Source organism: Leptodactylus fuscus, chromosome 4 (genome assembly GCF_031893055.1).
Source record: "Leptodactylus fuscus isolate aLepFus1 chromosome 4, aLepFus1.hap2, whole genome shotgun sequence".
Lineage (NCBI taxonomy): Eukaryota > Metazoa > Chordata > Amphibia > Anura > Leptodactylidae > Leptodactylus > Leptodactylus fuscus.
This window is the reverse complement of record NC_134268.1, coordinates 123,145,232-123,172,073: the sequence shown is the minus strand read 5'-3', so window position 1 is coordinate 123,172,073 and position 26,842 is coordinate 123,145,232. Positions and strand designations below refer to the sequence as shown.

Below are 26,842 nucleotides of genomic sequence, written 5' to 3'. Positions count from 1 at the left end.
CTGGTCTTTCTATCTGAAATACAGTATATTCAAGAATAAAACTGTGTTTTGTTTTGTTTTATATATGGTACTCATGCATTATAAGTGGGCATTACAGAGATGGTCAATTGACTTCATTAGGAGTCTCTTAATTTAGTATTTTCCTCACAATGTACTACAGGGAAAATACGATCTATAATTCATGGATTGCAGACTGCTCGGTCAGGATTGGTGCTGTGTAGTAAACAAAAAGACACCCCAACAATTATACTAGTGTGATTATATTACACCCACAGTCTCAGGCCAAAAATCTCTTGGCATTGCAGAGATGACAACATTTTAACTACAAATGGAGCACACTGAATAACATATCAACGGCAATCATACTTTTATTAAGTTTAAGACAAGCAATATTTGGATTTTAATTCTCTTGTAACCATAACTACTAGAAAAAAAAATAAAGAAAAATATGTACACACAACAGCAATTTAATGGTTATTAAATTATGGTTATGAAGGTGTAAAATAAGTATAAAATTTTTTGGGATGCAAAAAAGGATCGTTGTTTCAGTGGCTTTATGATACAAAGTTCTTTCTGTCAACACTTAACCTTACCCCTACATGACCTAGACTTCTACATAAATGTTGCTTACTTAGAGAATAAAATTGCATTTTTGTTTTCCAAAATGTATTGGAGTTTGTATCAAATTCTTCCAGGCCTACCAGGGAGATGAAGAAAAAAAAAAAATACTAAGTTTGAGCAAATTAGTCCTGTTCCATGTACATAGCAGGTAATAGTAGCGCAGGAGCCAATCTTCATTGGGACTATGCAAACCTGCCCCAACAACTCAAAAGTATATTAAAGATTTGTTTTCATGAACCAGGATGTAGTGAAGTAGCAAAAAGTTAAATCATAAAAACCAAGTTCTCAATGTTCTGTTATATATACTGTATATGGGGAAAAAAAAAGTGTTATAAATTCAGAAGAGAAGGGAGAAGGGGTTTACTTCAGCAGTTTCTGTGCAGTTTAATATAGAATTATGTAGCTGGAATCTGGGGCAATCCAAATTCATCTACCAACACGCCATCCTGTGGGAGAAATAACAATAGTCAGTAAAATATTTTGCTTACCGGTAATTACCATTTATCTTCACAGCAAGTAAAGTTTCTTCTATACAAGCAACTATACAATATATAGCATTAATCTAGTCTCATACTATCGCAATACCTTATTTTTCGAGTCACTTGGAATGCCTTCAGGAATTGCAGGAGCTGCTGCTGCTTCATCCAAGTAGGAACTATCATCGTCTGCCAAGAACTCATCTCCCAATGCATCTAACTCTGTAAATCAGAATCAAAATGAATTAAATAAACTAATAGGACATGATCAGTATCTAGCTAGCCATACACTGCTTCTCATAACTAAGAGTAGTAGGTTGTTTTAACTGTGACAACAAGGTTTGAGAAAGTATTTGAGACATAAGAATAAGAAGAGAATTGTCACCATTAGATTTCAGGATTGTCAGGAGGCTTTTGTGTGGGCAATTTCAGTAGAGTGCAGAGGGTGGAAGCCAGATTGTAAGGGGTCAAGAAGAGAGCGGAAAGATAGCGGACTATACGAAAGTACACCAAGCGTGCCAAGATATTGGAGATGAAGGGGAGGTTTAGAGAGGGGTTGATGGCACATTGCCATCCACTCCTGCCATAAGTTCTCATCTCATGTAAGGTGCAGGAGATGGTTTGTATGCACCGCATTCTGAATTTTTTCCTTCCTCCCAGTACAATGTACAGAATAATAAAGGGTACCATTTTGAAGTACAACTTGTCACGCAAAAATTAAGCCCTCATATGACTATGTAAACTGAAAAATTAGAGAGTTTTGGAATGCAGGGAGTAAAATATAATTAATTGACTAAATAAAAAAAACAAAAAACCCACAAAACTGGCATGCCTGTGTCCCGTAGTGTGGGCCCAAATATTGAGAGAAGGAAATGTTCACCGAGTCCTGAATGTGCAGACCCACATGCAGGAATGTTAGAAAAAAAAAAAAGGCATAAAATAATTGATAAAAAAAAATTAGCCATCAACTTGTACCTATAAAAATTAAAAACACTACCTACTGTTTGCACGGATATTAAGCAAATGCTTCCTTACCAGCTTCAAGATCGTCATCGTCAATTTCAGGTGTTCCATATGTACGACTCAGTGCTTCTTGGATTTCATTTGAATTTTCCATCATATCTTCTAGCTGATCTTGTATGTCCTATAAAAGAAACATAATTACACATAAACACAAGCCTAACACATTCATAGTGCAAAAGAACTAGCAATAAATAGTACTGTGCTGCTTTGGACTTTTCCATTACTAGCATAAAGTAATTCTCTCACTTAAAAGGGTGTTGTGCTATGAGGCTAGAACAGGAGGTCCTGTTCTCCTGATTCTTCTGATGCGGTAGGGTCTCCTGGGTCTTTTCTGGTGCTCACCTGAAGCCGCTGATTGGCCTCAGCGCTCAGTGGCAATCAGCAATAGGACCCATGATGTCACAGGTAGTGACATTGCAGGCCCTTCGCTGATCGATCACTGAGGGCAATCAGCAGCTTCAGCAGAACTCCAGAAGACTCTGTCGGAGCAGAAGAAGCGGGGCGTGCAGGAGGGCACTGGAGCAACAGGGACAGGTGAGTATGTTTTTTGTTTTGTTTTTTTCGCTGCCCCTAGCTGATTTAAACATTAAAGGGGCTCTATCACTAGGAAAAGTCATTTTTAACTAATCACACCTTTGCATAGCCCTTAGAAAGTCTATTTCACACCTACCTTTTGTATTTAGATTGCCTCAGTGGTCCGTTTATATTCATATGCTAATTAGACTAGTGCACAATAGATGGTGCACACCTCTCCCTGCTGTTTTCTATGGGAGGCTGCTCCTGCTGCTGCTGCTGCTGATGACTCGCTTCCTGTTTGCTTCACACACATAGAAGATAATGGGAGAGAGGAGGCTGCTGGGAACTTCCTGAGCTGGCTGGAGGCTCATTAGCATATGAATAAAAACGGACTTATTCAGAGACCACTGAAGCAATCTACATACAAAAGGTAAGTGTGGAATAGCCTTTCTAAAGCCTATGCAAGCATGTGATTAGATAAAAAATGACTTTTCCCAGTGATAGAGCCCCTTTAAAAGATTAAAACCCCTTTAGGGCTAGTTCACACGTGAGTATAAGGGGAGGTTTTTGACAGCGGATTTTGGTGGTCTATGGAGACTGCCGGGCTTCTTTTCTCCGCTAGCGGCGGGCTGCTGCTAGCGGAGAAAAGAAGCGACATGATCTTTCTTCAGGCGGAAGCCGCGCGGGCTGCGCCGCACGGCTTCTGCCCGGCTGCAGCACCCTCCATGTTGGCTCATTCATTTGAGCCGACAGCGGAGGTGAAAGCCACGACCGCGATGGTCGCGGCGGGCGGGTTTTGACAAGAGAGAGACGCGGCTCGCCGCGTCTCTCTCTGTGTCAAAACCCGCGCGGGCAGTTCACGTGTGAACTAACCCTTAAGACTGAGCACAGCCAGGCTGAATGCGAGTATGACTTGTAGTGGACAGTGCTCCCATTCACTTCAATGAGAGCACTGGATATAGCCAAATGCTGTACTTCGACTATCTCCAGCACTCCCATTGAAGAAAACAAGAATAAAGTCCACCATCAGTAAAGCTCACATTCAGCCTGGCTGTGGTCAGTCTAAATGCGCAATGGGATCCCACACCCATGTGTTGTAACATGGTGGCAACACAAATTTTGATGTAAAATTCTGGTTCAAAGTAAGCCATCTAATAGGTGGTATAAATTTAGACTAGGCAGTCTAAATATGCACCAGATTGTCAATCTAGAATCTACCACTGTGATAAACCTGGCACACAATTGTTTATTAGTAAATGTGGACCAGACTGTATAGAGCAGAGCAGAAACTATAGGTTTACTGTCCTTGTAGCAGATAATTTTCTAGAACGGTAAAATAATGGCTTTTCCTAGGAAAAAAAAAGCTGCTAGAGAGATTACCAATTACTCAATTATGCTCCTCAATTCAATGATGGTAACATAGTAACCAGCAAGAAAAAAATTCTAATATTTACCTCAATTTGATCAATTTTGACATCCTTGTATGCTTTTTTCATTTCCTTTACACCAATTTTCATTGCTTCCACCTGACATTCAAAAATAAAAATAGTGTACATTAATTTTGGTGACCATTTACAGGTTCGCTCTGCAAACATAGCATTATCAGGCAGTCAATTAACTTTGTGAATTATCAGCATAAAACAAGTCTCAGACAGCAGCAACCACCCGTGAAAGCCAGACATTGGTTCCCTATTAGGCTAGCCCTCTCTTAGCCACAGTAGAGACTCATCATATTACACAAATGGTGTGCATGTGGTTTTTGCTGAGGAAAATGGAATTCTGTAACTCTGAAGCCTGTTTTTTAAAAAAAATTGTAAAATTAACCCATTACTTTTTAGAGTGTCCAAATATTTTTATTAATGAAAACAGTTGGTTAAATCCTTCCATCAATCCAGTTAAAAACCAATTCCCCATTTTTTCCTTGCTGAAAAGTCCCAGTGTCTACTAGTCCAAAGTCGGAATGGTCCAACAGTGCCAGACCCTCCCACCCCCCAACCACTTAATGATTGGGAAAAGTGCTCATAAAGCGCTTTTCCCAATCAGTGAGAGTTCTGCCGCTGCATATTCGTGCCCTTCTTATAGTACAATGCTCCAACAGCATTTAAGTTGTTAAATGCTTTAAAAAAAAAAAAAATGGGGGGGTTTAAAAAAATTTAAATACATAATCAAACCTTTGGACACCCAAGCTCCAGGCTACCCATATATAGGTCAAGCCTATTAAAATTTACAGTACACATTAATACTGAAAAGAAAAATTGAAAAGTTAACATTAAAAAATGTTAAATCCATCATAAAAATAAAATATAAAAATCCAAATCTATTAAAATATATTATTTATTCCATTAAACGGAAAGAAAAAAAAAAAAGGTATATTTACACTTCCACCTTAAAATTGAATAAAATGTGATTCATATTTTTAGTACACAGTAAATATCATGAACTAGAAACCAAAATAATAATACAACAAAATTGCAAGGTCTTTTCTACCCAGAAATATTAAAGCAAACCTAAGCTTTCAAACACTAATTTTTTCCAGGATTTGCAACATTTTATTAATATACTTTTTTTGGCTTTGATGATGTCCTGCTGCAGCAAAATTCACTTTTTAATTTTTCTACTATATCTCTGAAGCCAGAAAATACAATGGTTCTGGTGCCATATGGAAAAAAAAAAAAAAAACTAACTCAAAATACTACGAAAGTAAACATGTAATAAACTATACATCTAGTTAGGGAGTAACAACAAACTGGGGTGCCGCAACATTCTGGTAGGAAAATGGCCGCATTCCTCCTTTTAACTACATTGGCATCTTGATGCAGACTACGTAAGTTGAATAGAACGGAGCAGAAGGACTTTAGTATACTGCTCTATTACTCAGGCATCAGCTAGTGATGCCTGCTGAAGACCCACTGCATCAATCTACAGTGGAGGGTCATAGGGTTTCAGGGCAGAGGATGGGTAAGTGGAGTTTTTTTTATTTTTATTTATATAGCACAGCTACAGTGTAGAGCCACATTATCAATGGTCTTAGCTCCTTGATGTGAAAGCCTGCATTTTTTTTCTCACTTTTGCTAGCTCTATTGAGCGCTGTTCCCTGCTTCTCACTGTATACCGACTATGGGGTTGTGTGAAGTAAAGAGAAAATGAGGGTGGTGAAGGAACAATAATAACGGCTATATCTCAGGCAATGTAAAACTTAATTTTAATGTCATATGAAAGACGAGATTCAGCTTTCATAAATCACTTAGCCATTGAGGCTTTTTTTTCTCCTGCTGGGGGCTCCACTGTCCACTCCGGATAACTGCCGCTCAGCTCTACCCCCATTGCTTGAGTGACATCTGCCACTTTATCACACTTTATATGCAGGTGCAATTATCAAGAATGGAGAGCAAACCCCTGACAGGAGAAAAAAAAATGCAATGCAGAATAAGACAGACATTTCTGAAAAAAGTGCAGACGCAGCCCTACAAAGAACAGTTATTAGTTTGATTAATGGCAGACGTGTTATAGATTGATCAGTTATGATAATATTCCAAATGTAATCTAATAAATATGTAGGGCTAGCCACATAAACCTGTTATAGAAATATATACTGACTATTAATAGATATGGGAACTAAACACATATCTAAAGGTGTGCTAAATACAGTACTATACAGTGTTCCACAAACCTATATATTATTTCAGTTCCAGATTACAGGTGTGACCTTCAACTTCATCCCAATGTGTGTTTTGTGCCTTCCTTCTTCTCTGATACAGTCCTTAGCATCGACCATTGGGGTCTGGCATCCCCAAAGAGGTTAAGATCATTTGGGACCATGTTGAAGACCTTGAAAACTGGTCACGCAGGAACAACCTGCAGATCTTACAGGTTCTGGAGTTGGTTAGACCTGCTTTCCTAAGGATGCTTTGTAAGACAACTCTGCCAGAGGCACTGGGCCTCCAAACCCCATGTAATGTGGAGAGAGCCCACAGAGTGGGCCCACTAAGAGAACTATCCAGTCACTCTCCTAAAGCTGAGTGTATACGACCCAGACAAGTCATAGTGGACTTTATGGACAAAATGAATATCCTCCGAGCATTTAAAGCTAGAACACAGCCACTGGAATTATTCATTTCTCAACTTATTCTATTCAGTGATTACTCCTGCTGAAGGGGCTCTCTCATATTTGTAGGCAATTCTATAGCAAAAGAAGTGAATTTTGTTGGGACTCTCACTGAACAGTTCTCTGCATGGGTGGAGGGTAGAGATGAGCGAGTACTGTTCGAATCAGCCGATCCGAACAGCACGCACGCATTGAAATGAATGGACGTAGCCGGCACGCGGGGGGTTAAGCGGCCGGCGTCAAAGCAGAAGTACCAGGTGCTTCCATTCATTTCAACGCGTGCGTGCTGTTCGGATCGGCTGATCCAAACAGTACTCGCTCATCTCTAGTGGAGGGTACTCTTAAACCCTTAGTGAAGGATACAGCCAGCTACCTTCAAGATACCACAGACCTATTAAATAAACTATCCACTATAGGTTCCCTTCCAGATGGAACCATCCTGTATGTCGATTCCTTGTACTCCAACATCCCACACCAGGACGGTGTAAACGCCTGCCAGTTTTTCATGGAAAAGCGAGGTATGAACGCTGAATTGGTGGTGAAACTCACAAAATTCATCCTCACTCACAATTACTTCTCCTTTGGTGACTGCATCTATTTACAGCAGACTGGCACCGCAATGGGGAGCAAAATGGCGCCACAGTACGCTAATCTCTTCATGGCCAAGCTTGAGAGTGACTTCCTATCCACCTGCACCACCAGGCCTCTGGCCTACTATTGCTTCATTGACGATATCCTAATCGTTTGGACTGGGTCTGAAGAACAGCTGAAAACCTTCCATGAACAATTCAACCAGTTCCATCCCACCATCAACCTGACGCTCAATTACTCCTTCTCTGAAATAAACTTCCTGGATCCAGTCATCAAGTCATACTCAAAAAAAAAAAAAAAAAAAAAAAAAGACCACCGTCAAAAATCCATATTTCCAGACCCCCCTCTCCTGTGCTACAGACAGCCACCAAACCTCAGGAATATGGTTGTTAGCAGCTCACTGTCACCTCCAACTAATACAGGAACATTTCCATGCGGACAGAAAAGATGCAAAACATGCCCTCACATACTGACCACTGACAGGATAGAGATACCAAACTCTAACAAGGAATATCAAATCCAAGGTACGTTCACCTGTAACACACCTAATGTAGTGTATTTAATAATGTGCACCAAATGTCCCAATGAAAATCTGTATGTTGGAGAGACCGGACAGCAGCTTAGAATGTGTATGAATTCACATCGCCATACAAATTAGAGAACGAAGAATGGACCTTCCTGTGTCAAAACATTTCTGCAATGAGGATCATAATATCACCGATCACATGAAAATTTTGGTTTTAAGAGGGAATTTTAAATCAAGGAAAGAGCGACGGATTTATGAGTATAAACTTATGACCCTGCTTCAAACACTAGAGAAGGGGTTAAATCTGTCACATGGGTTTATGGCATCTTACAGAAATCACTGACCTGAGAACTGACAAGAACCTGGAATTGTTTACATTGTTTCTACCAATAACTAATAACCCTCTTCCCCCCCCTCCTCCTACAATTCTATCCCTATGTGTCCTTTTGTACATAAATATGCAGCCTTCACACATGTCATCATTATTAGTTAGCCATTAAAAAGGTATCAACTACTGAAGACTATAAAGATTTTAGTTTTTTTTATATTTCCTACCCACTAGCTAACACAGTACGAGAACAAACATTACCCTGGAAACAGCATTTGCTTACAGGGAGGAAGAGGGCATTTTGTCCGCTCCAGTAAAGGGCCATCAGTGCTCTAGACTGCTTATTTGCATAATGTAAAATAAATGAATATCTTTGCAAGGGAGGCATGAATTTTCACGAATTTTCCATGAATTTTCATGGGGAAAAAGGTGTTACATACAAGAGAGCCTGACCTGTTGATGGTTTAATATGCTTCACCCTGATGTCAGAGTCCCTTTAAATTGAATCTATCAGGGCTATTTGGGACACTCTCTGCACCAGCAGAGTTCATCACTGTATCCAGAGTACACTTGGGTGGTTTAGTGTTCCAAATCTACCTGACAGGTTCCCTTTAAATAAATAGCTTTGCTTATGGCAAAAAAACCTTTATTTTAATGTCAATGAAAGGCAACACATATCTAAAAATTCACTGTGCTTCTAGACCGAAAACAGATATGGTCAGTTATCTTTGTAAAATGAAATTTTTTTAAAAAAAGTGAACCTGTATGCTGAGTCAGCCGGTGGCGTGAGGCACTCAAGTCATGCTAGATCAGCAGCTCAATTTCACACTGCCATGACATGGAGACAGAGACAGATTTGGGAGACAGATTTGCATATTCTTCCCATGTTCCTTTGCAGTGGAGCAACTATGGCTGTATAAGTCTCCACACACCTGAGAAGGTGGTCTCTCCCTAAGGAGTGACGTTATCCCCATAACCTGGTCTCTCAGCCTCTTACTTAAACCAAATCAATTCTCTCTAGGCTGCGCTGATGAAGTCCAAAGAGACAGAAACGGTGCCGTCCGTAGCTGAGAAATTGATTTGGTTATAACCTCGCATCATGCAGTGAAGGCTTCTGGGAACTCAGGCATGTTGTTCAGGGTGCTTGCTATAGAGGGCAGCATAACAGAGGCACTGTCTCCCTGTTTACATCTTGGGAGACAGATTTGCATATTCTTCCCATGACATGGAGGGTCATACTAAATACTAAGAAACCATAAATTCATGTAAATATTATTAAAACTACTTTTCAAATGGATATCTTGATAACGATTTGTAATGCTCTCAGATTTGTGGACCTCACTTTGTGTAAAATACATATAAATTAAAAAACATGTTCTATCTATCTATCTATCTATCTATCTTACATAGTAGCTGTAAGCTAATGCTAGTGTTTTGCCACACATGCACGATGGATATTACATTCAAAACCAGTTGCCTACCGTTGTTTTTGTGTCTTTTAGCGTTTGGATAGTGTAATTGGCTTGCTCCATGTTGAAGGATTGTTGATTTAGGTTGTCTCTTTGCTGTTCATACCTGTAATATATATGTTTATTAATTTAAGAAAACTTATTTGTTAGCTGAAGCAGGAGAATGTACAACAAGAAAGGCTGCAGATGACAGCAGCGAAGAAGAGGAGGATGTGCACACAATGCAAGAAGGGGCGGTGAGGAAAGATATTTAATAACCTACTGTGAATTTGGTTGCAAAAATCCTGGTGGCAAGACTCCCTTAAAGTGTCAGTTTGATAAAAAAAAAAAAAAAGGCCAGGAGAGGAGTTTAGGTGAAAGAATTGGAGCACTATTACTCCTGAAACCTCTGCTGATCTGGCACATAGTCTGAGTCGCTGATGGAGATGCAGCGGTAACGTCAGGTTGACTGGGCAGTAAGTGGCAAGCAGTGTTTTTTTGTTTTGTTTTGTTTTTTTTTTTTTATAAACACAATCCCTAATCCAAGCCCACATTTTATCAGAAACCAGACAACCTCATTAACATATATCACCCAAATCACTTCCTTTTTGAACAGATCCAATTCAGCAGAAGTAAAATCACCTTCGGCATAAGCAGCAAACAGCCCAGTTTGAACAGCATGTGCTGCCTGAATTACAATCTAACACAATCTGGATTGCAGAGAATTGCCCAAAAAGAAAAATTCAGGTAACATTTCCTATTTTTTTCCTTATTCATTATGTATACAGGTACATTCCAGTAGTATTACCTTATTTAGTTGGTCTTTTCTATCTAAAACCTTCTCTTCAGTAACGTAATGTGAATCTCATTCTAACCAGATAAAAATCTTGAGAAGTTAATGCATACACCCTTGATTTCCTATATTATGGACGGTTCGACACAGACTCTCCACAAGAGAAAACAGAAACTTTCGTCACTAACTACTGATGAGCAGACATTTCCTGTCACATAGCTATGGTATGCGGAAAAAGCTCACAGCTAGGCCTCACCAACTATGGTATACACTTATAGTCGCTTTGAATATTTAGGATATAGAGAAAAATAACTGCCTCACAACAGGTAGATATATGGTATGTCACAAAAAGAGTACACTCCTCACACTTTTGTAATATATCTTCAGTGTTATCCCATGAAAATATGTCACACTGATACAATCTAGTAGTCAGTCTACAGCTTGTATAACCGTATAAATTTGTTGTGCCATTAAATTCATTCCACACACCAGCCATTGAAGTATAAACCCCCTGGCGACAAAAGTGAGTACACCGCTAAGTACAAACTAACAAATTGTGCCCAATTAGCCCCAAGTGTCATGTGACCTGTTAGTGTTACAAGGTCTCAGATGTGAATGGGGAGCAGATGTCTTAAATTTGACAAGTGTATCTTGTCTACAGTCAAGAATGGTGGTGAGTCATGATTTGGGCTCTATGAGTGCTGCTAGCTGTACAGTGAACAGGTAATTGAGGGAACCATTAAATGCTAAAACATGATCTCCTCCCTTCGGAAACTGGGCTGCAAGGTAGTATTCCAACAAGATAACAAGCCCAAAAACACCTCCAAGACCACCACTGGCTTGCTAAAGAAACAGAGTAAAAGTGCTGGACTGGCCAAGTAGGTCTCCAGATCTAAACCCGATTGAGCATCTATGGGGCTTCCTCAAACTGAAAGTGGAGGAGCACAAGGTCTTTAACATCTACCAGCTCCGTGACGTCATCATGGAGGAGTGGGAGGGGCAACCTATGACACTCTATTGAATTCCATGCCCAAGATGTTTAAGATGTTTATTTTCACTTTTGTTGCCAGGAGTTCAGACATTAATGGCTGTGTGTTGAATGATATTAATGGCACCCCAAACTTACACTGTTATACAAGCTGTACACTGACTACTACATTGTACCAGTATCATATCCTTGGTGTAGTACCATGAAAATACATAGTGAAATAATTGCAAAAATGTGAGGCGTGTACTTACTTTTGTGAGCTACTGTAGTATAATATTGATGCTGTGCTGATGCATCATGGAATTAATAACAGAGCAGAGAGAAAAATAAAAATCAAGATGGTATCTGCTCAGGAGCAGAGGAGAAGCTGGGTTGCAGGTAAAGCCATCTGAAGAAAGCCTAGAGTCAGACAATGAGGTGATGGGTGCAAAGATGGAAAAGAACCGTTTTTGAATGGTCTTTTAATAATTGCATCTAATATACAATTACACACTTCCATATCTTATACTTACATTCTTTTCTGCTTCAGAACTCTAATGGCTTTTTGCTTGACCATGTTCTGAAAGGGAAAGGAAAGTCTCAGTACACATCTGGTATTACCACAAGTATAGTATTAGTGTGAGGCCTAATAAACACAACAGAGTGTTCAGGCTGAGTTAGTTCAAGATTTTTTATCATGTTGTGTGCATGAGGCTGTATTGTCCCTGACTGTATTTTTAAATGGTGATCTCAGATTCTGTTATAGCTAATACTAGAAACTTGAAAGAATATGAAAGCAGAGAACAATTTTTCTAGGTTGTTATAAAACTAAAGATAAAGTAATTTGGTATATGCTTCACCTCTACATATTCACAATATAGCTGTGTACTGACTTTCTCTAACAGCTCAGAGGGTTTCTAAGGAGAATATTACATTTAGCCTATTTTCTAATAAAAAGGAAGTTAGATAGGTTATTAAAGTATGTTACAAAAATGGTCACAAAACACCCCAAGACATAATAAAGAGAAAAAACAAGAAAAAAAAACTAAAGAAAAAACAAAACAAAGGAAGCTACAGTTTTACTAGCAGCACTAAACTGAATAGAACGGAACATTTCTTCCTTCTCCAACTGCAATCCAAATATAAAGGGATCCTATCACTGAATCACTTTTTTTTCTCCCTAACACGGCTTTGCCCGAGGACTAGAAGTTAGAAGCTGCCACCGGAAGAAGACGCAGTGAAGACCTCGTTCCAGAAGAAGATGGAGGCGGCGCTGGATAGTTCTCTGGCAGCATCAGGGACGCCCCCAGTGCTGTTTGAGAGCTAGGGGCCCGCCGCCCAGTGCTGTGAAATAACTCATTTACATAACGAGAAAAAAACGTGATTTTAGGCGAACGGCGGCGTGGAAAAGACAACGAAAGGTAGGAGACGAATAGCCTTTCTTAAGGCTATTCCGACGTGTTAGGGAGAAAAAAAAGTGATTCAATGATAGGATCCCTTTAAATTTTCTGTGTGAAAACTAAAACATAAATGGTCCATGAAAACAGATGCAAGTATACAGTGTTGGCCAAAAGTATTGGCACTCCTGCAAGTTTGTCAGATAATACTCATTTTCTTCCAGAAAATGATTGCAATCACAAATTCTTTGGTATTGTCTTCATTTTGTCTTCAATGGAAAACCACAAAAAGAACTGTCAAAAAGCCAAATTGGATATAATTCCACAGCAAACAAAAAAGGGGGTGGACAAAAGTATTGGCACTGTTTGAAAAATCATGTGATGCTTCTCTAATTTGTGTAATTAACAGCACCTGTTACTTACCTGAGGCACCTAACAGGTGGTGGCAATAACTAAATCACACTTGCAGCCAGTTGAAATAGATTAAAGTTGACTCAACCTCTGTCCTGTGTACTTGTGTGTACCACATTGAGCATGGAGAAAAGAAAGACCACCAAAGAACTGTCTGAGGACTTGAGAAGCAAAATTGTGAGGAAGCATGAGCAATCTCAAGGCTACAAGTCCATCTCTAAAGACCTGAATGTTCCTGTGTCTACCGTGCACAGCGTCATCAAGAAGTTTAAAGCCCATGGCACTGTGGCTAACCTCCCTAGATGTGGATGGAAAAGAAAAATTGACGAGAGATTTCAACGCAAGATTGTGCAGATGGTGGATAAAGAACCTCAACTAACATCCAAACAAGTTCAAGCTGCCCTGCAGTCCGAGGGTACAACAGTGTCAACCCGTACTATCCGTCGGCGTCTGAATAAAAAGGGACTGTATGGTAGGAGACCCAGGAAGATCCCACTTCTTACCCAGAGACATAAAAAAACCCAGGTGGAGTTTGCCAAAACTTACCTGAGAAAGCCAAAAACGTTTTGGAAGAATGTTCTCTGGTAAGAGGAGACAAAAGTAAAGCTTTTTGGGAAACGGCATCAACATAGAGTTTACAGGGGGGAAAAAAAAAAAAAAAAAAAAAAAAAAAAAAAGGAGGCCTTCAAAGAAAAGAACACGGTTCCTACAGTCAAACATGGCGGAGGTTCTCTGATGTTTTGGGGTTGCTTTGCTGCCTCTGGCACTGGACTGCTTGACCGTGTACATGGCATTATGAAGTCTGAAGACTACCAACAAATTTTGCAGCATAATGTAGGGCCCAGTGTGAGAAAGCTGGGTCTCCCTCAGAGGTCATGGGTCTTCCAGCAGGACAATGACCCTGTGGAGAGATCTCAAAATGGCAGTTTGGAGAAGGCACTCTTCAAATCTCAGGGACCTGGAGCAGTTTGCCAAAGACGAATGGTCTAAAATTCCAGCAGAGCATTGTAAGAAACTCATTGCTGGTTACCGGAAGCGGTTGTTCGCAGTTATTTTGTCTAAAGGTTGTGCTACCAAGTATGAGGCTCAGGGTGCCAATACTTTTGTCCGGCCCATTTTTGGAGTTTTGTGTAAAAATGATCAATGATTTGACTTTTTTTCATTCTCTTTTGTGTTTTTTCATTGCAAGCAAAATAAATGAAGGTATTAATACCAAAGAGTTTGTGCTTGCAATCATTTTCTGTTCGGTAGAAATCCAGGTTTTCTTCGGTATGCAAATGAGCTCTCTCGCAGCACTGGGAGCGTCCCCTATGCTGCGAGAGAAATCTTCAGCAACACCTCTTTCGTCTTTTGGAACCCCCTCTCCCTGCGTCTTCTTCCGTCCTGGGTTTCAATCCTCTACGCATGTGCAATTGGCTCTGGCATCAGGCCTCGGGCACAGCCAACTGCGCATGCCCAGGCCACAGGAAAATGGCGGCTTACACAGTAAGCTGGTGTACGCCGCCATTTTCTTGTGTCCACTTACACAGTAATCTAGTGTAAGCGGCCATTTTCTTGTGGCCCGGGCATGCGCAGTCGGCTCTGCCCAAGGCCTAGAAGATTGAAACCCAGGGTGGAAGAAGACACAGGGAGAGGGCGTTGCAGAAGAAGAAAGAGGTGTCGCTGAAGATTTCTCTGACAGCATAGGGGACGCTCCCAGTGCTGTTTGAGCACTGAGGACCGCCCCCAGTTCTGTGAGAACTCATTTGCATACTGAAGAAAACCTGGATTTCTACTGAACAGCGGCGCGGAGAAGACATCTAAAGGTAGGAGAAGAATATTCTTTCTTAAGGCTATTCCTACATGTTAGTTAGAAAAAAAGGGTATTCAATGATAGGATCCCTTTAAAACAAAAATCTGTCCTTCAAATAAGAACGCTTCAGTCTAAAGAAGCTGGTGTTTTTCTCCAGCCAACTACACAGCACAGTATTGTTAATGTAAAGTAATACATACATGTAAAGACTTCAGAGAATATTTGTGTAAATCAGCTGAGAAGCTGGATACACCCAGTTAATGACATCAGTCCTGTCTTCACATGACATGTCACAAGTTATATGACATCGTAAACCACCAGATATGCACTGTACTTAAAGGAGTTTTCACCACAAACAACAAAAATTTGTAGACCATTAAAGTCAAATAACCTTGCAAATATAAATTAAAAACAATTTGTTAGATTTTTAAATGTTTTCTCTAGTCATGTTAATGGTGACAGGCTTTTGTCTTGATCAGTCAGTCAAAGGATAGGACAATGACTGTAGGAACTTTTTATGGTCTGGCAATTGTAAGAAATCCAGTGAGGATTTCCTTATTCTTAAGGCTAAGGACTCAAGTTGCAGAAAAACAGCTAAAAAGCAGCAATTACGCATCTGTGATAAGCTTCTGTATGTGCCACTTAAAGAGGACCTTTCATGTCCTCGGGCACATGCGGTGTAATACACCGCTAGAAAGCCAACAGTGCTTTCTAGTTCTATGCCCCCACTGAAGAGCTATCAGTGCCGTTACAATAGCTCTTCAGTGTCAGAAGGGCGTTTCTGATAGTCTGTCAGGAACACCCCTCCTCACAGTAGCGTCTATTGCGCTGTACTGTGAGCGGGGGCATTCCTTACCGCCCAGCCATGACGCTGAGCAGTGAGGAATGCCTCCCCTGACAGTACTCGTCCATAGAAGAGTTCACAAAGCCATATGAGGGCTTAATGTTTGCAGCACAAACTGTACTTCATAACGATCCCATCTAATATTCTGTATGATGTACTGGGAAGCTGGAAAACAATTCAGAATTTCGTAAGGTTGGGAGGGGGGGGTCAAAGAAAGACTTTGTGCGACTTCTTTGCAAGCTTTGTTTTTACAGTGTTCACTGGGAAGCCAAAATGACATACTACCTGTGTTCTATGGGTTGGTATGATTCTGTGGATGCCAAATATATATATATATATATATATATATATATATATATATATTATAATATAATTTTTATGTTTTGAAGCAAAATGGCAAAAAACTGTGGATTGGCTATTTTGAGGGGGTTTTTTTTATACTGCTACAGTGTTCACCAATGGGAAAAAAATTTGTAGACCGGGCATTTTCGGATATGGGGATGTATAATTGCTTGTTTTTGTTTCTCTTTATTTCAAACCTAGGGAACGGGGGACGGGGGGGGGGGGGATGTTAATTAATTTCTTTTTAAACTAAATTTACTATCCCTACTAGGGAGCTTGAAACTGCAAATCTTCTGATTGCACGTTCCATAGACTATAATACATTATTGAGAGGCCACTCCTGTATTGAACTACAAGAGCGAGAGCGGCCTCCCAAAAATGGCTGCCGCCGGCATGCGCACTCAGCTCTGCTGGTGTCTCACTGGCAGAGCCAACTGCGCAGGCGACGGAGGTGACGCAAAGGAAGATGACGAAAGAAGGGGAGGATCCAGTCGAAGATAGAGGCGTTGTTGCAGCGTTTTTGAGCAGCAGTGGGGATGCTCCCATCGCATTTTCAGCAGTGGGGTTTGCCCCAATCGCTGCGAGAGAACTAATTTGCATACCGGTAAAAACCGGTATTTCTAAGGAACGGCGCAGCGGAGACCACGTCTAAAGGTTAAGAGACGAATAGCCTTCTTGATCGCCAAAAAAATTCATTTCAATGGTAGAATCCCTTTAAATTACCCTCACTGTTCCTGGGTAATCACCACAATTAAATTCGGAGCCTGATTTGCCAATTATGCTTTACTGTCAAGTGGGTGAACTTGTGATATGATATAAAAGGGAGCATGTTTCTGAGCTCCCTGACACAGTCTGCCTCTGACTGGACAATGTCAGACAACTCAGAATCATGATCCCTTAGGGTACCTAAGGATATATCAGGCTCCAAACTAACTTCACCGATTGGTCTATAATGGCAAGGACTAGAGAAAAATCATTCCACCTGTACTGGAATCAGTGGATTAGTTGTGGCTGGCAAAAGTGAACTGAACTTGAGGTAGTCCTTAATGCTGATATGACACATCTGTACACGCTGGATGATGAGATCCTACCTTGGAGGGTCCTTCCCTCATTTTCTTCATCTGATCTTTGTATTTAACGAGTTCAGCATCAAGGCGGGCAATCTTCTTGTCAATTGACTCTGCTCTGCTGTCAACCTTTAAGAAAAAAAAAAATGTACAGATTTGATATTTTAAGTGGATATGAATGGGTAATACACAGCCCTGTCTAATGATCTTTTGATATGTAAGTATGTAACAATGGTTCGTAGTCTTGTAACAATGGTTGTAACAAAGCTTCCCAATACTATGACAGCTGGGAGCCTTCTGAAGGCTCCCAGGTCTGTCATAATAACATAACCATTTAGAACTGGGAGGAATATGCAAATTTGTCTCCCAAGATGTAAACATGGAGACAGTGCCTCTGTTATGCTGCCCTCTATGGGCATGATGTTCAGGGTGCTTCCCATAGAGGGCAGATTTGCATATTCCTCCCATGTTCCCTTGCAGTGGAGCAACTATGGCTGTATGAGTCTCCACACACCTGAAAAGGTGGTCTCTCCCTAAGGGTGGACGTTATCCCCATCATTTAGAACTGTGCATCTATACCAATAATTGTATAATATAATTAAAAATAATCATTTTATTTTGAGACTGTGAGAGCATGATAGGGGGGTTTAGGCTGTGTGTGAGCATGATTGGGGGGGGGGGGGTTCAGGCTGTATGTGAGCATGATAGTGGGGGTTCAGGCTCATGGAGGGTTCAGACTGTGTGTGAGCAAGATGGGGGGAAAAGGGGGTTCAGGCTGTGTGTGAGCAAGATGGGGAGGAAGAGGGTTCAGGCTGTGTGTGAGCAAGATGGGGGGGCAGGCTGTTTGTGAGCAAGGGGGGGGGGGGGTTCAGGCTCAACTTACACCACCATGTCCCCCTCTTGCTCACACAGCCTGCACCCCCATTCCCTCCTCTTGCTCACACAGCCTGCACCCCACATTCTCTCCTCTTGCTCACACAGCTTGCACCCCACATTCTCTCTTTTTGCTCACAGCCTACACCCTCCACATCAACCTCTTGCTCATGCACAACTTGCTCCCCCATGTCACCCTCTTGATCACACACAGCCTGCACCCCCATTCACTCCTCTTGCTTACACACAGCCAGGAACAAGTGGGGTTGCAGGCTGTGTGTGAGCAAGAGAGGGCGTGGGGGAGCACTCTGTGTGAGAAATAGAGGGGGGTGTACAGGATGCTCGAGAAATAAAGAGGAGACGGGGTGCAGGCTGCGCAAGATGGAGAATTGGGGTTGCAGCCTGCGTGATAAAAGGGGTACATTAAGGGTATAGTTGTGTGTGAGGAAGGGACACGGGGTTCAGGCTGTGTGAGAGAGGGAGAGGTGCAGGATGTGTGACAAATGGGTCAGTCTCATGAAGGGAACACTTAACATATGGGGGGGGATTTATTAATTCTTTTACATAGGGCTTGTGTCTCTGCTGTCACATCAAGTTCCGGGATGTCCTTTTCTTTTTATACATTTGACTAAAAATACACATCAAAACAATGTTTAGCTAGGTTTTGTTTGTTTCTAGGCGTATGTGAGATCTCAATGGTGTGAAGACCCCACTACAAGATCGTTAGATGCCAGTGTTTCGGACCAAGTGAAGTGCCCCCTAGTGATCAAATGTCTCAGCCAGGCACCTCCAAATAGCCATCACTTATAAAGGTTTATAAAATCAGGCTTTGTTTGGAGCCTTCAGTAACAGTTATTTGATGGCCCCCTCAGTGCCCCCACACTCAATAGAATGTCCCCTTTGGTGCCCACATGTAATATAATGGCCCCACAGCGACCAACATGTTATACAATGGCCCTAACTCTGCCTCTACATGTCTGTAGCCTGCTGTAGAAGTGCCAATATTTTGTAATGCATTGCATTAGCGATCAGACCCCCTGGGGTTCCAGCCCCCCCCCTCTTAAGGGGGTCTAATAAACGCAATAAAAAGAGGAGAAAAAAAAATCAAAAGTACAAAACCGCTATTTTTCACTGTTTTACCGCTGATAATTTGAATAAAAAGTGATCAAAGCAATAGCAATTCCCCAAAATAGTAAAACTAAAAAGTACACCTGGATCTGCAAAAAAAGACGCCCTATACATCCCTGTACACGGAAGTATAAAAAAAAAAAAAGTTATGGGTGTCATAATATAGCGACTAAGAAAAAAAGATTTTGGCACAGTTTGGGATTTTTGTTAAGGGGTTAAAATGTAATTCAAACCATATAAATTTGTTTTCCCTGGAATCGAACCGAAACATAGAATACAGGTGACATGTCATTTTTGGCTACAGAGTAAATGCCATAAAAACAAAGCCCATAAGAAAGTCGCAAAAATTGACCGCACATGACCGCCCCAAGGATATGGGTAAATATATATTTTTGATAAATTATGCAATTTAGAAAGTAGTCAGTAGGAGGAGGTTTATATTAGTGTAGGAATTACACAGGGACATTTTACACAGGGACATTTTCTGGTTACTAGGGACGTTCCATTTCCGGAAACAGAACGTTAGTACTACTCCCCCCACGACTTCTCCCTCCACCCCATCATACTTACCTCTCTTCCTTCCAGACTTCCTCCAGCGGGAAGTCTCCTCCCTCTTTGTCGACAATCTACCTCCACTGCGCAGGCGTGGAAGCAATAGCCTCCAATACCTGCGTTGTAGAGGTCGATTACCAACTGCAGAGCAAAGAGCAGCGAAGGGACTATTGCGTGCGCCTGCAGAGTCAGAAAAGAGGGAGGAGCTGTCTCGCAGGAGGAAGTCTGGAATTGAGAGAGATAAGTATGATGGGGTGGGAGCGGTGAGCTAAGTTAGTTGGGAAGGTCTAATAGTTGGCGTGATAGCTAGAGAGACGGAGATGGAGGTAGTGAGAGGGAGATAGTGGGAGTCAGCCTACACGTACCATGATGGTTCACATCTGTGTTCGGTATTCCATTCAGGGAGTCCACTTGGGGATGCCCTCCGAACGGAATATTGAACGCATTAAAAAGCGGTGAGCAATGAAATCACATGGACCGCATAGGCTATAATGGGGTCCATGTATTTTCCGCATGAATCATGCGGAGAGGAAAGTGCTGCTTGTAGGATTTTATCTCTGTACATTTTTCAAGCAGAATAGGGGACAGAGACCCCAAAGGAAATAGTGCAGGTGTGAATCCACCTATTGCTAGTAACAACCAATCCCAGTGCAGTGTAGGCGCGGCCCCTCAGGATCTGACACTAGCTGTTACCCCATGAGATGTCCATTATTAAAGGGGTATTCCCACGTCGCATACTCACCAGTCTTCACTGCTGTAAAATCTTCTTTCTTCCTGGTTTCTTGCGTCATTTGGTGGGTGGGGTTTCACATGCATCCTGCCATTTAGCTCCGCCCCCAAATTAGCATGTAGGTCCGCCCACCGCATAGCGTGATCCTATGGGGCGGCTGAAGGGCCTGTGATGTCATCAAAGGTCCTCAAACAACACTATATGCACAATATTGGACTATGAAGTACAGGCAGGAGCAACTCCATTTTGTGTTACATACAGAGACTGCCTGTCTCTGCCATAATGAACACAATTGAATTAGCTAGCCTGATAACTGGGAGAACGGAAGATGAGTTCAGAAATGAAAGCAGCTCCTCTCCCCTAACTGAGTGCAGGGAGCTAGGTCAGGTGGTGTAGACACAGGAATAGCTAGAAACACTGGCTCGCTCCCTGCACTTAGCCCCTCCTCCCTCCCCCTAAGAGCAGGCAGATGCATCACTTAACTTTTGAGCAGATAAGTCAAGGGCTGTGTCAACAATGAATTGAATAAAGTAAGATAGTGGACAAACAAAGCAGTTTTACAGAAGCAGTGTATTTAGGAAAAGTCTTACATCCACATTAACAAGCAGTATAGATAGGATCCTTGTGATGGGACAACCCCTTTAAGTATCTACTACTAGCTTTTACCCGCGACTTCGTCTGCGGTGATTTGAGAATTGGGCGGACACAGACGTGTGAAACTGTAAAAGTGCTTTAAAAAGTTTGGTGGGCTAGCAAATGTGATGTGTTGTATTGTGTATGTGGTGATACAGACAATGTGATGTGTTGTATTGTGTATGTCGTGATACAGACAATGTGATGTGTTATATAGTGGAAAGCTATATGTAAATGTGAGTGAGTAGAGTGAGGGCTACTCCTGAGGTGACAGTAAGGAGTGTGCAGGCAGGTTGAGGCAGGAAATGCCAGGCAGTGTGTGTGAATCTATAGCTGGGGCTAGGAGTCCTGCTTTTGTGAGTCTCCTGCTAGGAAGCCATGTTGTTTAGTGGCACCAAAAGTAGCCTGTGACTCAATCCTAAGGGAAAACTATGTTTGTGGAAAATTGCACGCAAATCCGTCCAGGCGTTTTAGCGTGATTGAGGAACAAACATCCAAAGTCACAAACATCCAAACACACAAACTTTCACACTTATAATAAGTAGGATATGCTCTTTTAACTTGATGTGGTCTAGAATTCCCTTCCCCCGCCTCTTCCTTGTTTATTTCTGCCTTCTCCTCTTCCTCAGTCTCCCTTTTATAGGTTTTTAAGTTTTTTTCCTTAAATTATGTTGTAAATTATATATATATATATATATATATATATATATATATATATATATATATATATATATATATATATATTTTTTTTTTTTATTCTATAGATCAGAGGTAGGGAACGTACGGCTCTCCAGCTTTTGCAAAACTACATCTCCCAGCATGCATACTTGCTCTTCTGTTCTTGGAACTCCCATGGAAGTGAGTGGAGCATGTTGGGAGTTGTAGTTTCACAGCAGCTGGGGAGCCAAAGATTCCCTACCCCTGCTATAGATGGTGGCCTATTGGAAAACAAGGTGGGAGAGACATTCCCTTTAAAATCCTTTTAACCCCTTCCCGCCGATGGCATTTTTTGATTTTCGTTTTTCGTTTTTGACTCCCCTCCTTCTAAACCCCATAACTTTTTTATTTCTCCGCTCCCAGAGTCATATGAGGTCTTAATTTTTGCGGGACAATTTTTTCTTCATGATGCCACCAGTAATTATTCTATATAATGTACTGGGAAGCAGGAAAAAAATTCAGAATGGGGTGGATTTGAAGAAAAAATGCATTTCTGCGACTTTCTTACGGGCTTTGGTTTTACGGCGTTCACTGTGCAGCCAAAATGACATGTCCCCTGTATTCTGTGTTTCGGTACGGTTCCAGGGATACCAAATTTATATGGTTTTATTTACATTTTGACCCCTAAAAAAAATTCCAAAACGGTGTTAAAAAATTTTTTCTAAAAGTCGCCATATTCCGACGGCCGTAACTTTTTTATACATAGGTGTACGGGGATGCATAGGGCGTCTTTTTTTGCGGGGCCGGGTGTACTTTTTAGTTCTACCATTTTCGGGAAATGTTATTGCTTTGATCACTTTTTATTCAAATTTTTAGCAGAATTAAAACAGTGAAAAAACGGCGGTTTGGCACTTTTGACTATTTTTCCTGCTACGGCGTTTACCGAACAGGAAAAATATTTGTATAGATTTGTAGAGCGGGCGATTTCAGACGCGGGGATACCTAACATGTATATGTTTCACAGTTTTTAACTACTTTTATATCTGTTCTAGGGAAAGGGGGGTGATTTGAACTTTTAATACTTTTTATATTTTTTTTTACTTTTTTTTTTTATTTTTTTTTTGCATTTATTAGACCCCCTAGGGGTGTTGAACCCCAGGGGGTCTGATCACTAATGCAATGCATTACAATGCTAATGCATTGCAATGCATTGCAAAAAAGCATCATCTCTTTTGCAGGCTGTATACACCAGCCTGCAAAAGAGAGAATTTGCAGACTGGCTGGGAGCCCTTAACAAGGCTCCCGGCTGTCATGGCAACAGGGGGTCGGCCCTGGAGCATGCTCCAGGAGCCGGCGATCCCTGCCAAAATGGCGGCGCCCATGCGTCGCCGGGAAGATGGCGCCTCCGGCGCCTTTGACAGCAGCGCCAGAGGGGTTAATGCCTCCGATCGGTCCGGGGTCCGATCGGAGGCATTAGAGCCGGTTGTCTACTGCTTGAAGCAGTAGACACCCGGCGGCTATGGCGGTCGCCATAGTTACAGACCCGACACGCGCATGTCGGGAAGGTGTTAAAGAGGATTTTGATGACCAGGCCATCTTTTACTGTTCCATCATACAATTCTGATGGAAATGTTTGGCGATGGACAGAAGACATTATGGTCAGTATGATCAGGCGCTCCTCATAGATAAGGCACGATTCAGGGGAAATGTGCGCCATCTCGTAGCCGCCATATGTTGCCCCCATCATTTACGCCACATTTTGGGTGTAAATGATGGTCAATCTGATGAGGCCTCCTTGAAAAAGTGGCACGGGCAGCGCAGAACCAAATTAAAAAAAATATTTTTTACAGAAATGGTTGCTATTTTTATGCCTTGTATGCCAGAAAACTGCCACAGTTGTGTTTAACTGAACAGGCAACATGGTGTGAAGACACCGCAGCTGACAGACACATTACAGCAGCTTGTGCTCCAGGGGGTTTTATCTGCGGTCAGACCAGGTGGGCGAGCCTTCACTCCTCACATCCCTTGATAAGCTTTAGGTTCGCTTGACCCCGTTGCTGGTTCATTGGCTGTCCTTACTTGGAGCAGTTTTCGTAGGTACCAACTAAAATATACCATGAACACCCCACAAGACCAGCCATATTGGAGATGCCCCCCCCCCCCCCCCAATAATCTGGTCACCACAGTTTGGCCCACATCAGTGTGTGTCTTTATTCTATTTTTTTTTTTCTTGCTTTGAAAACACTGGGAAATTCATCAACCCCTTGTGCTTATGTGGCAAAAAAAAGTCACAAATTTTTTATTTTTTTTCTGCTAATAGCCTCTTTTACACCACTATTGCCACTTTCTGGAAAGAAGGCAGGCTGTGGATAGGTCATCAATATTATGGCAGCAGAAACAGTAAGAGGAGAGGTGAAGTGTGAGAAAAACAGCATTTCTGATAGAGAGTTTTTGCTATAATAATAATTATATTAAATAATACATTATTTATACTCATCTTTTAGCCCGCTAGATTGTAAATGTAATGTTATTTACATTACATTTACAATCTAGCGGGCTAAAAGACTTGCTCACCCTGCCACTATAATACAACTGGTCCTGAACATAAGTATTCAGCTGCTGTGCGCACTATGATTTATCCTGCTCTACACACTACAAGGTTGAGGTTCCACCTTACAGAAATTTAGCTTTTTTTATTGCAGATTTTGCTGCAGGGTAGCTACAGAAGGAATGTGAAATATATAGGAAGTTCTTATTACTGCTCCTTCTGCTCAATCCACTCCTGGCCTTGGCTCAAAAGAAACGCAAAAAAAAAAGTTATGTTTCCGCAACGTGGGGCCTCAGTCTAAGGATCCTAGTTGGTTAGAAGACCTACATCTTCTGAGCACTAGAACAGGCTTTCTCAACTAGCCACAAAAAGTTTAAATCAACTACCCCCAAGGATGAGTTCCAAATGGCAACACAATAAGGGGATCGGGATGTCTATGGGGTATCCAAAAGATTGTCCAGTCTCCAGACATTCCTGGGAGAGATGACAAGTATTACTATGAGACACAACTAACCAGACTTATGTCCGTCCATGTAACATTCACATTAGCCTGACTGACCGTACCTCATCTGAACTAAACTTACTGTGTCATAGTGATGTATATTAGAGGGAGTTCTGCTCATCTGACCCATGGTCACTCAATGCAATGCGGCCAATACATCGGCCATTTTGTCCAGACCATACGTAGAAATCTAAATGTGCCAATAGGCTCAGAATTTGAGAGGAGATGCAAATACGGAGCAGGAAAAATTACACAAATTGAAGTAGTAGGATTTATCTTATCTATATAGGGCAGGCTAAATCCAAGAGGGCAGAGGGACCTGGTCCTTCTACTCAAAACTAGCTATCTCTAGTGGGTAAAGGCAGCTGGTCCTTTAGCCCCCATAGGATTTAGCATTCTTATATAGAGCAGGGTAAATCCTAGTGGGCTGAGGGACCTGGTCCTTCTGCTCAAAACTAGCTATCTCTAGTGGGTAAAGGGACCTGGTTCTTTAGCCCACTAGGATTTAGCATTCTTATATAGAGCAAACTAAATTCTAATGGGCTAAGGGACCTGGTTCTTCTGCTCAAAACTAGCTATCTCTAGTAGGCTGAGGGACCTGGTCCTTTAGTCCACTAGGATTTAGCATTCTTATATAGAGCCGGCTAAATCCTAGTGGGCTAAAGGACCAGGTCCCATTGCCCACTAGAGATAGTTAGTTTTGAGTAGAAGGACCAGGTCCCTTAGTCCGCCGCTAGCGGAAAAAAGAAGCCCGGCGGTCTGCATAGACCACCATTGTAAAGGGGCGGATTCTGAAGCGAAATCCGCTGTCAAAATCCGCCCCTTTGCCCACGTGTGAACGAGTCCTTAGGGACCTGGTCCTTCTGCTCAAAACTCTCTCTAGTGGGCAAATACAGATTGCCAGGAGTCCACGGCCATCAGTGCTCACGTGCTTGATTTCACAGCTCAGCTCATTTATTTGAATGGGACTGAGCTGTGATCAGGTCATGTGACTTACGTCATAGGGCCAATAAAATGAAAACTATTTCTGCCAGCGTCACTGCAGCTTAAAACTGCTGATAAAAGCCCCATGGATAACGCATCAATAAAATGGACCAAGAATCTGAAAAACATGCTGGAATACATCAGCGCTATCAAGATCAAGAAATATAAATAAATGAAAATAAGCCATTTTTATATTTAAATTAAAAAAAAAAAATTAAAAAAAAATTAGATTTCTGTATATATGACATGTCCCTTAGCCCACCAGGATTTAGCCTGCTCTATATAGAACAAGCTAGATCCAAGTGGGCAGAGGGACCAGATCCTTTAGCCCACTAGGATTTAGACTCAACCTCATACTGAGGGAGGCAGAGGAATCTTAGTATTCACATCCGGGTGACTTCCCCAGTCTCAGGTTACAGGAACCTTTTCAGTTGGACGATCACAAGCTCAGCTCTATGATTCACAAGGCAGATACTGGTCAGGTGACAGTCCTGTGACGTCAACGCCCTGTAGGTAGATATTCACACCTGGAAAACCGGACCGTCAGGAAGGGTTTACTGTGTAATAACCCGTGACTGTGACGAGCCAAGACCGCCCCATAGCAGGGGCATGAGACTGGCATTGTTGTGGTGGACACAATGGAGGGACGGCTCATACGACCCTCTACCAAGGATATTGCTTGACATCATCTGCTAGTTACATCCCTGCCGGGGGCTACACCAGTTTGCGGCGTCTCCCCCTCCCACCCAGTCTCTATTGTGTCTGGTCACGCTGTCACTTACGCTTCCAATGCAGTCCGTCAGATTTGGCGGAGGGGCTTTCGGCTTCGACTTTCCAAAAATTCTGTTCATTTTGTGCGCTGACTGCGAGGTGTGGAGCGCTCACCCTACAACCGTCTTGTGATCCGTCACTAATGATGTGACACCGACCCCGGAAACAACAACTAAACTAGACTGACTATTGCCGGCCCCGTGACGTCATGTGGCCT

At 41.9% G+C, this 26,842-nt stretch overlaps 1 protein-coding gene across 1 annotated transcript; it reads right to left on the bottom strand.

Annotated features, from left to right (window-relative positions):
• Window positions 1-343: 343 nt before the first annotated feature.
• CHMP5 (charged multivesicular body protein 5) lies at window positions 344-26,842 on the bottom strand. Its single transcript, XM_075271037.1, has 8 exons — window positions 26,637-26,842; window positions 17,272-17,376; window positions 11,928-11,974; window positions 9,668-9,761; window positions 4,091-4,162; window positions 2,133-2,241; window positions 1,207-1,319; window positions 344-1,067 (listed from the first exon to the last, which is right to left on the bottom strand). Exons 1-8 carry the CDS (start codon window positions 26,703-26,705, stop codon window positions 1,017-1,019), a joined length of 660 nt encoding a protein of 219 aa, XP_075127138.1. The 5' UTR covers window positions 26,706-26,842; the 3' UTR covers window positions 344-1,016.